The sequence below is a fragment of the Labrus bergylta genome, chromosome 19, assembly GCF_963930695.1.
Source record: "Labrus bergylta chromosome 19, fLabBer1.1, whole genome shotgun sequence".
Lineage (NCBI taxonomy): Eukaryota > Metazoa > Chordata > Actinopteri > Labriformes > Labridae > Labrus > Labrus bergylta.
This window is the reverse complement of record NC_089213.1, coordinates 4741259-4754964: the sequence shown is the minus strand read 5'-3', so window position 1 is coordinate 4754964 and position 13706 is coordinate 4741259. Positions and strand designations below refer to the sequence as shown.

At 40.9% G+C, this 13706-nt stretch overlaps 1 protein-coding gene across 13 annotated transcripts in view; it reads left to right on the top strand.

Annotated features, from left to right (window-relative positions):
• The window catches only part of pleca (plectin a), a 110035-nt gene that overhangs the window by 66470 nt on the left and 29859 nt on the right, over positions 1 to 13706 (top strand). For 7 of the 13 annotated variants that reach the window (XM_065947854.1, XM_065947862.1, XM_065947865.1 and 4 more), the window contains 5 exons: positions 2877 to 2938; positions 7345 to 7434; positions 9490 to 9567; positions 9770 to 9862; positions 13405 to 13571. In XM_065947854.1, the coding sequence (XP_065803926.1) occupies positions 2877 to 2938; positions 7345 to 7434; positions 9490 to 9567; positions 9770 to 9862; positions 13405 to 13571 (490 nt within the window). Of the gene's footprint in view, positions 1 to 2876; positions 2939 to 5365; positions 5381 to 7344; positions 7435 to 9489; positions 9568 to 9769; positions 9863 to 13404; positions 13572 to 13706 lie in introns of all 13 variants that reach the window. The other 6 variants (XM_065947853.1, XM_065947860.1, XM_065947863.1 and 3 more) reach the window with 1 other exon arrangement.

Below are 13706 nucleotides of genomic sequence, written 5' to 3'. Positions count from 1 at the left end.
CTATAATCTGAAGAAATGGAAAGTTAAATGTCGTGAAAATGGAAGTTTGTCTGTGGTGGTCTTCTGCCTCTCTTTTATCAAATAGACCACGCCCCCTTCATGTGTCACGGCTTTTTCTCTTTTTATTGGTCAGTTGTGCTGACACCCACTCTTCGATAAAAGACACACTAATACAGAATAGAAGAAGAAGAAGAAGGAGTAGGAGGAGTAGAAGAAAATTTGAATTAGAATTAACTGAATTTTCATTATAAAAATTACTCTAAAACTTTCAGTTGCATCTCTGCAATAGGAGCAACAATAAAACCAAATCAATCACACGGAAATTAGTAAAAGGTGTGGGAAAGAAAGTCATGAATAGCAGAATCGTGTTGCACTGTAGACCGTTGTGCAAATATACATATACTGCCCTGGGCTTCTAGCATGCAGCACAATAACAGTCTATGAAAAGAGGTTCTGCTGGTGGTGCAATACTCAACCATAAAGTGACAAGATTTCCTCTAGCTTGTTTTTTTGGGTCAGAAGAAATATTTAGATCTGCGTGTTTGCAGCTCAGAAGAAAGGCTGCTTGTTCTAGTCAGAAAACGTTGCAAAGTTCATCTTTTTGAAGTCGATGTAAACACTCAGCCAAACTGTTCTTCGACATGCAGGTTTGCTTCACATTTGAAAAAAAGAAACGGACTTAAAAAGACTTTAAAGGTCACTTATTAGATTCCTTTTCAACAAGTTTAAATAAGTCTCAAAGCTCCTCAAAACATGTGTGTGAAGTTTCTTGTTCTAAATCCACTCTGATCCTGTATTTGATCATGCCTATAAACACCTCTGTTTCTGCCCTTTGTGATGTCATGAAGGGAAAATCTCCGAACGGCCTGTTTTAGCACACATTTTCTGAAAAGAGGATGGACTTTTCTTATAATTGGGGGGTTTGTAGGCAGACTAGAGACACATATTAGTGTTTTTATCAGGTTGGGGTGAAGTGTATTCTGCAAAGTATGTAACCTTTAAACAAAGTTGAGGTAACCTTTTAAAAGGTGCCACCTGCTCTTCAATAAAAGTTTGATTATTTTAGTGAGGGTTAATGTTTTCTGCAGAGATTGTTGTTGCTGCATGTCTTACACTCAACATTTTTGCACTTCGTACTTGTATTTTTGGCGACACAATTTTGCCGATAAGAAACATTTGATGAATTCTGTTCAGTTTTTTTAAAGTTATTTTTATTAAAACAAAAACGTGTCTCCTCTTGTGCAACACCCCACATTACAGCTGCATGTTAGTGATGTAATAATGTGCGGCCGACCATTAAGCTTTACGGACAGACGCATTCTTTCAGGAGACCTGATATCTGTCGTCTCATCTTAAAGAGTCTTCTACTCCGAGGATGAAAGGAAAACTTCACACTCTCCGTCTGCTGCTCCAGGCTACAAAAACTCAGCCGAGCAAACACATTATTTGTCCGAGGGATCAGGGAAGTTTGCTTTACTGCAACACGTCTTTCAGCATCTTGAACAGCTGGAAGAACGGTTTTGTTTTCTACTGAACAACTTATTTCTTCTCATATCAACTGGAAAAGTTTTTTTTTTTTCTGCTTTTAGGTTTAATTTTCACTTCTCAGTTTCGACTCTTAAACAGTCACCATGTGTTTGTGACTCATTGACATGATGCCACCCTGAAATGGGCGTTGGCACCGCGGGATGTCGTCCTCTATGGTTTCTCTGTTCCCTTTTCATCTGATCACTTCTGCTGCATGATAACTTTGATGCCAGTTCCCAAGTAGATAATGTCATCAAGCTCCTTTTTTTTTTTTTTATGTGACTTCTGAGAAAATCAAAGTTTGTGAAAATCTGTAACACTCAAGTCATTGTGTTGACTCACAGGCGCTCTGGTTTGGCTGTGTCACGTCGCTTTCCTACAGTGAAGGAGTGAAAGTCTTCTCTTTGTGGTTTTCTCTCTGGAGATGCTTCATAACATTCAGTGAAAACATTGCACAACACTCCTCGTACCTGCTGGTATGCGATGTGATCTGACAGCCGTGTTTGGAATAATCAGACGGTGAAATCAAACAGAAACAGAAACAGTCTTACAAGACGGAGCTTGTTTCTTTAAAGGTGATAATCACAGGGATGTCGGTGTTCGTGTTTCCCCTGACAGGAACGACAGCTTTGTTTTCTTTGTTTTCAGACTAGCGGATTTAATCCACCAGAAGAGGGAGTACAGTCGCTCTCTGTGTCACTTCAGGAATCTCCTGATGGAGTCAGATGTTTAGTGTTGTTTTCTTTTTTGGCTCTAGGGGAAAACGATCATTATCAAACTGTCTGTTAGGCTGGGTAAACATGCTTTTATTTAACTAACTGATGCTGTCACATAGGTTCTGATTGGATTGGAAGGCGTGTCCACCTAGTGCCAGCATCTTTTTTAAAATTGATTTCAATGAGTAGAGAGCGTCTGCTTTCTGCTGTGCACGCCTGGAGAAAAAGCACAGCAAAGGTGTTTTGGCGAGAACAAGTGTGTGTAGGCTTGTTCTGATTGGATGATAAAAGATGTGTGTGGTTTGGGGGGGTTTCAAGGTTAAACCATTGTCAATAAAAACAACCTCGAGATTTGGACCGTATACATCTCAGCAAATAATTGTGGTTTTGTAATTGTTGTTTAGTGTTCAGATATTTCTTTCTTGTTGGCGAAACAACCAGATTTTTGACACATTGACCTTTGACCTGCTGTGTGTTTGATAGCTGATTCAGCTGACAGCCCACCTACTGTACTCTACTGTCCTACCAAAACTCACTTATCTAAATATGTTACCTATTATTTATGGGGTTTATTTTAACTGTAAACAAGGTGAACTTAACAAGTTTTTTTTTTGTTGTTCTTTCCTTTCACAGATGAACGGGACCGAGTCCAGAAAAAGACCTTCACAAAATGGGTCAACAAGCACCTGATGAAGGTAACATCCCACCTCCACAACACTCACTCATACAAATAAGTGTTTAAATAATCAAAGTAAAATAAAAGGCTGATTCAATGTTCACCTCAGCTCATTGGAGAAAAGACGTCAGCTGTCCTGAAATAACCTAAAGATTGTTCTATTTAAATTAAATTCCTGCAGAGGTTTTTTATTTCCCATCTGGTCACCGTTAGTTCATTTACACGGAAATGTGTCCAGAGGAGATCACAGACTCTCTGATGTAACTGAGTGTGGGAATAATTAGCAGGAAACAACAACAAATTGTGGAGACACATTCAAAGCTAATTCACATGTTGTATCCTGACACCTCCCTTAAAAAAACTTTGGAAAACTTAAAGAAAGAAAACATCCACAATCGCTCTGTGCATCATGAAATCCACACATGCTTTCTGCGTTAACAGTGAGTCACACACACCTGGTCTCACTTTGGTACTGTGGGCCGGTGCACGCTCAGGTTTCACATCTGTGCTGCAGACTTTCAGGGCGGTTCCTCGGGGCTCTTCAGGGCAACAGGAAGCTCCAGGACCACGACTAATCTCTTTACACTGAATGTGAGGGCGGCAGCGCTAAACATGCCTGCAGGCAGGATGCTGTAAGAGCAACGCATGAGAACCCTCTAAGAGGAGCCACTTCCCTCTGTCGTGTGGAGAATAAAGAGCTGCAGCCACAGGAACAATCCTATCTGCTACACATTTCTGCCGCGATGCTTCGTCTGGTTTAAAGCTCACATGTGGAGCGACAGTGCATGCCCTGACCATCACTCAAACTCTGTTATGTGCAGGTTTAGAAATGAAGGATTCTGATGGATTGAGCTCCATTTAGAGGAATCTATTGATTAGATGTTAGACAGTAAACCATATGAATTATTTACGTAAGAAGCAGCTGCTCACTTTAGAGTCTGTCTCATACAAAACTGATATTAGATTGAGGAGATTTCTTAAATAAATAAGATAAACAAGCTACACATTCACCAGTTTCACCTTCTTAAACATTCAGATTTTTCTAGCTTTATTTTGCACATGAAATACATTTTTTGCACTTTTGGTTTGACTTACAAAAGCATTAGAATGTATTTGTTTTCGGCTTTTGTTCAACTGATTTGTGTTATTTTGTTGAGTTACTCTTTTATCAATTCTTCACTAAAATATCTATAAATTATCTGACAATAAAATCAGTCCATAAAACAGGTTACAGCCTGTTCTGTCTTCAGGTCGCAGTATTTTGTTTTTACATCATACACATGATAACTTGTTATGAGGTACAACATGGAGAAGATCAAATCTGCACATTTTGAAAAGGAGCTTGGCCCAGATATGGAGCTTGAATTTGTTTTGTGTAGTTTGCTTGAGAGAGAGAGATGACTATAAAATAAAGAATTAATTGTAAAATAGTTGTCATTTAATTCTGTGGATCAGTTAAAAGACTTATAACAATTTAATGACATATTTCCCCAATTAGACAATAAAGTGTATCGTAAGGTAACATTTTGGAGCCTATTGTATCTTATTGCACTAATAGTTGGAGCACCTGTGCTGATTGCCTCGACTGATAGGTGGAGGCAAAATACAGAATTATTTACATAAACATTGATAAAAGATTTACAGACACAATAATTTGCACTACACTGCAAGCAATGTGATGAATAGTTAAATAATGATTGTTTTGTAATCAGAATCCATGTTTTTAGTACTAATAAAATCCAAACATCACTATCAAACTGTTTTAATTCAGCTCTTAAACTAAAGCGTTTCACCTGAAGTGTGTGGGCTCGGTCTGCTGCTGTACCGACACATTCAGGTTGATGAGTTCTTGTTTTCACAGGACTAACTGAAGTGTATCAAACTGTGAAGAATGTCCGCCGCTCTCTCAAACTGCGTCCTGTGACACCAGATGACTCACAGGCCTTTGGCGTTGTCGTCTTTTTTCTTTGTCGGGAAATCCCTCAGATTTTGGGCCAAGAGACCGGAGCGGGTCGGCGATAAGGCCGCCCCCCCCCCCCGAGGCCTGTTGCACTCATGGTCACAACAAAGTCATGGGATTGAAAAACGAAGCCAGGAACATTTTGTTTTTTTCATGGGCTGATGTCTCAAAAGTGCCCTCTACTGTAACGCATCACACATCTCTCATCGAAGCAAAGTATCCCTCTGATACTCAGACCAAACAAGAGACGGACTAACATTCATAAAAACAATAAAACAACACTCAGTTCTAAAAGATTTATCTGAAACAATGAGTCAAATTAATAATTAAAGTACCTCTTCATCAAACATCGTATCAAAGCAGCGTCTGCACGTTTGTCTTTTGTTTCCTCTTCTCCCTCACGAGTCCCTGCAGATTTATATCTTCTCTCACCAAACTCTTTCTTCTTCCCATCCTTCATCCTGTCCTCCCATCCTGTCCCATCAGCACTGGAAGGCAGAGGTAGGTGCTGTCTGTGAGCAGAGTGCTGAGTGGACACACATCCATTTCTGCCTGCATGTCTGTGTTTCACATTTTTCACCCTCTCTCGCTCCAAAGATTCTAACCTTCAACCCTTTTTTCACCCCCCCCTCTTTATTTTAACACTCAGGCTCTTTTCTATCTGCTGTGAGAACTAGTCTGCAGAGCGACTTGTCCTTAAATGTTCTGCAACTCACTTAAAATCAAAAACAGAAAAACACAAATAAAGCAAAGATGATCAAAAACACATGCCTGAGGTCTCAAATGAAATGTGTTTATGTTTATTCAGCCATATTCATTGTTCTCACATCATCCATTGTGATTGCAATATAAATTAATTTATTGCTGCAATTAGGTGATTGCGCAAAATGGCCACAATCAAGAGGATGATGGGAGCTAAATGATCAAATACAAGAGATGCTCCAAACAAACCTCCAGAGAATAGTAAACAATCTGTCCCAAATGACAGTAAGAATTTTCTGATGAAATAAAATACTAGACTCGAGGGACGTGCGTGACTAAACAATTAAACGTCAACACAGTTGATGATCGGCTCAAGAATTACAGGTCAGTAAATCCAATTATGCGGGTAAATGTTGTGACGAACTGTAACGCAGCTCTCCACCACTAGGTGGGGCTGCAGCCATAGACTGCCTGTAGTTCCTGCTAAAATTAGAAGGGGGTGAATTTTGTTGAAGTAATCCGTTTTGATTTAATGAAGGATAAGTGTAATCCAGAGTAAGACGCCTAGCTGACCTTAATGACAGGCGGGCGCGGTCTAACAGTTTGTCAAGAGGTTTAAAACCCGCCTCAGCTCTCAGTCTGTCGTTAGGTTGACTGAAAGTTAGGGTGTCCCATCATGGTGACCGCCATCTATGTGAGTCCAAAGTCCCCTGCAGTAACAGATGGGTGACGTCACTCACTCAGACTTCATCCATTCATATCTACAGTCTATAGTCTTCTCACAGTCAGCAGATAGAATCTCATAGAAGCAGTAGCAGGTTTTGCATTATTTTGATCTATAAAATAGAGATAGTTTTGTTTAGACTATTTCAGATTAAAGTGACATAACCACATTCAGCACAAAGCACAGGCATGTGGACGTAAACCTGCAGGTAGGAGTGAAGGCTGGCAGGGCTAGAACCAATTAGAGGTGGTTACCTGCAGATGCTGTGATCCTGCTCGGTCTGAAGCGTGAAGTTCATCACAACAACAATCGCAAAAAAGTGTGCTTCCCCTAAATCTAAATAAACAGTGTTAAATTTGAGGACTGTTTTTTTGAGTGTTTTCTTACCTTTAGACTAATCGGCTAATCTGAGTTTTAATTTCCATTTAACAGAGCAAGGAATCATCCCTGTAGAAACAAAACCTTAAATAATTTATTTTAAAAATCAGGAATCAAATAATTTTCTATGTCTGAACTATGATTTTCTTATGTCTTAAAATCAAACCCAAACTGATTATTCTGTTAATCAAAGAATCACTTCAATAGTTGATAACTCATTTATCCATCGTGCAGCTCGACGTCTTAATACGCTTTTTGCAGTTTTGATCATTGGGTTAAACAGACATCTGATTCATGCTTTGCCATTGTTTTTATTTGATTGTGTCAAAGGATGCTTGATAAATGGCAAAGCTTTATGAAATGTTTGCATCTCAGTGTGCAGGAGTTTGCCTACAAAGAAATTACCCAATTTTGGGTTCCTAGGAGTCGGATGTATATTTTTGTTTCTGTGGCATCAAAACAGCTGTAGATGTTTGAGTTTCATTAGTATCATATCAAAGTTTTAAACTCTGGTATGTTGACAACCCTAGTCTGTTTGCGAATTCCTTTTTTTTTTTTTTTTTTGACGTGGTTCTCTTGCTTCACTTCTGATGCTGACATGAGTCTTAATGAATCAACGATGCTTCAAGTGTAAAACATGTCTCCTCTCTCCTCCCATCAGGCCCAGAGACACATCACGGACCTGTACGAGGACCTCCGAGATGGACACAACCTCATCTCTCTGCTGGAGGTGCTCTCTGGAGAGACACTGGTGAGAGATATTAGAACGCCAGCTTAAAGCCCCTCTTGTGTCCAGACCTTTCTTCTTGTCCCCCCTCCTCCTCCTCTTGAATTAATTTGTCGTCCTATTTGTCCTCGTGTCTACATGTTTGAACTCACTGTGCTTTAAATATGATTCTGGTTGTTTCTTGTCTCCACTCCTGCATGTGTTGACTTTGATTCTTTGGAGGTTTTTTGGGACATTTCAGAACATGCTGAGGTTATGCGCACTCTTTTATCATTTGAAATATCCGAGCACACCTTCTGGTGCCGTAGCCTTTAAAACACTAATTTCATCCTTTGCTTCCATCTCGTAACCTCTCTGCTCTGACTTGTTTGACCCCTGGTTTTTCTTTGATCTAATTCCTGTTTGCTGACGTTTGCCCTTGACCTTTCCCCCCCCCTCCCCCTCCTTTGCCTCTGCCTTCCTCTCTTGCGATGCTCTCGCTGTGGTAGCCGAGGGAGCGCGACGTTGTGAGGAACGTGCGGTTGGTGAGTGGCGCCTGGCCTGCGGCTGGCGGCCTCCTCGGGTGGGGCATGCGTCACCACCCCGGGTTGCTGCTCTGTCGTGCATGATGACACTCTTCACTCCCTGTGCCGTCCCTTTTCTGTATCAACATCTTCCATTGAAGCAGCCAGCACGGTCAGGCGTCATGCTGACACTTAGAAATGCGATTAGAAGTGATTTCCATAGTTCCATCGTTGTTCAACAAAGTTTGAGTTTTCTTATTTGAACCTGGGTTACAACACTCAACTTTCATTTAAGTCGCTGTGAGGAGTTTTTAGGTGACAGACATGAATCAATACTGATGGTTCTTTAAGAGCTACAAATGCAAAAAGACTATCCGCCTGAAGATTGAATATTTCTAGATGGAAATGTTTAATTCTTGAAAACACTGCTGTGGGGTCTGGAGTCAGACGAAGTGATCACTGAAGCTGCAGAAAAAGCCTTTGTTTACATTTTCCAATGCAAAGAGATAAGAGTTACTGCTTTGTCAACAGGGGGGGCGCCAAAATCAACACAAACTGAAAGTTCCTCACAGCAGCTTTAAGACGGGAAGAAATAAATTAATGACATGTTAAATCCTGTCTTCTTAAGATGAAACTGTAAGTGTCAGGGAGCTTTGAAATGCCAAATCAGGAAAGTAAGAAATGAAAATCCTTCACATCATGAATGTCATAAATCTCCCCAAGCATTGTTACCTACAAAAAAACATGATATTACCCAACTACCTATACCAATGTTTTTGGGATACAGCCATCTCTGCAGGCCAATAAAATCCCTCCTGACAAAACGTATCGTCAAGTCAATACCTGCTGGTGTAAATGATCTCATAGGTGTTTCTAGATTTTGTATATGGATGATAAAACTGATCAAGTAGTGATTAAATGCGTAAAACCACGTCTAATTTGAGTTGTTAATGGTCACATCTCTGGTTCCCTCGCCTCATTGAAAACAAAGGCCGAAGTTTCATCGCTGCAGGCTGATATGTTGACTCTGCTCCAAGGCTTCGTCTGGCTTAAAGCTCACATGTGGAGCGACAGTGCATGCCCTGACCGTCACCTCAAGCTCTGTTTAGTGCAGCTTTAGAATTGATGGATTGATTGATTAGACGTTAGACAGTCAATGAGGTATTTAGGTTTTTTAATTGGATGCTGGAAACTGTTGTTGACTGTCACTGACGTTCAGAGAAATCATTGCGGTCGTGTTTCATTCATCCTCACGCTTTCACCTGCAGACATCCTGGCTGGTCTGTTGACGCATTTCAGTCTCATGTAGCGGTCAGAACTGGTTAATCGAATTTGAATCACACTTCAAATTTGATGTATTTAGTTCTTTTTTTGTTGTTGTTTTTTTTAAATAAAGACCATGACTGTAATGATATATATTTTAGAGTATTAAATAGATGTTTGTTTAAACACAAAAGGTTTGCTGGACACCGAAACACCCGATCCTCAGTCATGGAGGCCGTGCTGTTTGCTGATGATTCAGAGCTCATGTGTTTTTCTTCTTGCTGATTGTTCGGTGTCCTCTCGTCTCTCACAGCCGCGGGAGAAAGGACGGATGCGCTTCCACAAGCTGCAGAACGTACAGATCGCCCTGGACTTCCTCAAACACAGACAGGTCGGTTTAGAAAAGAACATAATTAATGCATCAAAGGTGCACTTTAAATCTGATTTCTTCCCCCTTCTTTTTGAGTTTTTTTTAATTATGTGTCCTCTTTTTACATTCGATTTTGTGTTTTTCTGTTTCTCTCTTTCTTATGATTCAATCACACAAACTCTAAACTGACCGTTAAGTTATTTTGTCTCTGTGCCACTTGTAGGTGAAACTTGTCAACATCAGAAACGATGACATTGCCGATGGAAACCCTAAGCTGACCCTTGGCCTGATATGGACCATCATCCTGCACTTCCAGGTAAAGCAGGACGCCTTGAAGGGCCAGTTTTGTGATAAATGACTTCAAATGTGAGCGCTTGATGAGAGACAGAATCAAGTAAGTTAGTTGAGTTTATTTGGTGAAACACTTTTCACAGAGTGAGGTCACAAAGTGCTTCACAAAATATTACCACGACAATGATGTGAAGTGAAAAAGTGTTATCTCGAGACGCTTTACAAAAGAGCATATGGGATAATAAGCAGGAAGGATTTCTCCTTTGTATTCCTCACTGTTGTCCACACTTCCTTGCTGCTGAAGTGGAGGTCGGAGCAGGCCGTGGAAGCCGCTGGTTTTGGGGACAACACAGTGCGATGGTGGGGTCTGGGTGTCAGAGACATCGGGTGGTAGTAGTGCCCGATCAACATGATGTCATCAAACCCAATTTACAGATGTTCAAATGACTTTAGCCGCTGTTGGTTTTCGGTTTAGAACCAAAACATTCATTTATCTTTCACACCTCAAGTGTTATGACACCTGCAGCTTCTTCTTTGGATGCCTCTAACCTGGCACCTGGTTGCTTTTATAAACAGTAGAGTCCCGTCCTCACACTCCTGCGCTGTCATTGGCTGAAGGCTCCACACCTACTGCAGAAAGGTTGACGCCCAGAAAGATTCCTAACGGCACAAAAATCTGAACTTTCAGGCAGAGGGCGGGGTCGACACAGACACTGCTACAGATTTATAGTAAAATATTAGAAAACAAGTCAACACATCGTTTTTTTCTATAATGATCCTACTCATTCTGCCTTTGAAGAAGAAATCTGAGATAAATGCCACAAAAGAAGTCAGTCTTTATTTGGATTGCAGGTTCTTGATGTTTGCATGTGTTGAACATGAACCAGCTGAACCCTGTTGAGCAGCTGGACTTCATATGGTGTTTATCTTTCAAACTGCACACTGGCACGTAATGGCATGAGATCAAATTCTTCCTTTACACAAGTCACTGTACATTTATATAGTTTGCATTTATTTCGTTTACATTGTGATTGGTTTGCTTCCTCTGCACTGTAAGCTTCCTGTTCCCTCAGTCTGGCTCAATCATCAGCCTCCGTTTAGCCGAGTGTTGACACAGCAGTTTCAGTGCAGGGGGAGTCCAGCAACCAATCATCTCCAAACGGGTTTTATTTGACTTTTGGCAGCTGCTCTTCTGCACAACCACCACCACTGTGTCTCCTGCCCTTGAGTGCACAAAGACTAAACACTGAAAAAAAAGCTATTCATTCATTATTTTAAGAACATTCAGATGTCAGAATTTCCTCTTTTACTCTTTTCTTCGGAGCCATGCAGATCTATAGGAGCCGATCAGTCCAAATGTTTTCGCTCGCCCTGAAACATAAACAGAATTAAACGGCCCGCGGCAGCTACCAAAGGCCGCAGCGCAGGAAAGCATTAGTCAGTGTTCCTGATACTTAAGATGTTGGAAAACAGAGTGGAAGAACTTGATGATTCTTTGAAGCTGTAATGGGTATGATGGTTATGCTGGGATGTGGGATCCTGTTCCCTGTCCTGTGTGACTCAGTGATTCCCTCGAGAAGGCTTCATGGAGACGTGGGCGTTGCTTCCTTGCAGTTTTTTTTGTATCGAGTAAGAGAAATGATCTCCCATCATTCAATCTAACTGAGAACAACAGTGAACATTTTTAATGGACGTGGATTCTGTTCAAGTAATAAAATCCAACAAAGAGAAGTCAATGCAGTGACTCCTAGTCATCAGGCGGCTTTCATTTCTGCAAAACAAACTCATAATTTCTTTTTTTTTTTTGGCTGCTTTTAGTCACCACAAACAATGGTGGATTTCCTGTGAGCTCCCCAGGTGCAGCTCACTCTTTACTGCTCCACAGGTGACCAGTGTAAATAAAAGGGGCCTGACATGTGACAGAGAGCCAGTCAGGATCCTCTCAGCACTCTTAAAATGAAAAGACGGGCGGAAAAGGGCGGAGGTTCTGTTTCCATCGGGCCTGCCTGAGTCTGAGTCACTCCGTGCCCACGTCCACCCTGCAGCACCGGGGTTTCCCTTCTGAAAAAATAGCAGAAGGAAGAGATGCCTTCTTTTTTTTTCCTCCTCCACCCTTTCCTGTAAAAGAAAAAGGAGCCTGCGTGTAAAATTGTTAGTTCTGCTGTGACTCATCGGCATACCAAAAAAACACTGAACACAGTGTATGATGATTATAAAGCCGCACTTGTTCCAATAAGAGACTGTGGCGTTTATCTGGAATGGAAGAAGGGTTGTCATCATACTAGCTGTTTAAACTTCAGACGAGTCTAGTGGAGATTGAACGATACCACAGCAACAGAAATAGAAGCCATGGACCCTCATGTTTTCTTTGTAATTTACCAAAAATGCAGGGAAACTTTTTCTCACTGTCTAAATTGCAAAAGTAGATTGGAAAGCCTTCGTACATGGGGTTGGACCCAACCACTAGGCCATCAGCACCCCAACTTTTGGACATTTTCTGGTTTTATTTATGGACTAAAAATAGAAAAAGAGTGGATGGACAGACAAAAAAACTGAAATGAAAGTTACAGATACTTATTTTAAAGTATTTCGAGCAATGAGCAAGTGAAACTTTCTGCAAGACGAACAGTTAAAAAGAAAAGTTTGAGCAACCTGTGCATTGTGTGTGTTGCACTGTAGGGAGCCTCGTCCATTTTGCACAATGAGCAGATCATAATCATCAGCAGCGACCAATAAGTGATGGATTAATGCAAAAATAAAAAGCTCAGTAGCGGAATCAAATTGTAAAAATCACCTCAGGTCGTTATTTCTCTCATCTTCTTTAAAAAAAAAAAAAAAAAAGACACATCACTGAGTGTTATGTGTTCTTGTGACTCATAGTTTAGCCTCGCTGCGCTTATAAAAAGAGGAATTTGCCTGTGGTTCTGTTTTGTCAGTCCAACATTGGCTCCTCACAGCAGACGGTGCTTAATGAGAATTTTAGTTAGAAACACATAATGTAGCTTTGTGAGAGCAGTGAGTCACAGACCTCTCCTCTCCTGTGATTCCCGTTTTGCTCCCATATCTCTGAGACTTTGATGTGTGGATTGATTTTATTTTCCCTTTCTTTGAGTAAAAGTGGTGGATTTTGTCTGCGGTTTTAAAATGTGACTCATCTCAAGCCGGGACGAAATGAGCGGAGGAACTGAAATAAGTTCTCCCGCCACAAAACCAACATGTCAATCACACACGGTAAAAAACACAGAAAAAAAGCAGAAGCCAGATTAAATATGGGAGCCCTTTTTAATGAGGAGTGGAAAAACGTTCTGATTTGTTTGTGGGTCGTTTATGTTGCTGACATTCCGAGTGTTGTCTCTTTGTCATCTTTACATTTCATGACACTGATTTGAAACTTGCTTTTGTCCAATGTGACTCAAAAAAAAGTGCATTCAAACTCCAAAGGATCCATAGTTGGACACTCTCCTCATAAAATCAGGAAAATCAATCAAAACAGGAGCTCTGCGCTAACATATCAAATGAGAAAAAGTGTGCACAATACTTGACCATTTACATCCTCTCCTCCTTCAGATCTCAGACATTCAGGTCAACGGCCAATCGGACGACATGACGGCCAAAGAGAAGTTGCTGCTGTGGTCCCAGAGGATGGTGGAGGGATACCAGGGTCTGCGCTGCGACAACTTCACCACCGGCTGGAGGGACGGGAAGCTTTTTAACGCCATCCTACACAAACACAGGTGAGACTCACAGTTGACCAACAGTCTGATAATGCAATCACAAGAAATGACTCAGTTATAAAACCTTGAAACAAAAAAACATTTATGTAAGAAAAGATTTGTTGCTGTGAAGCACTTTTGGAAACATTTCCTGCT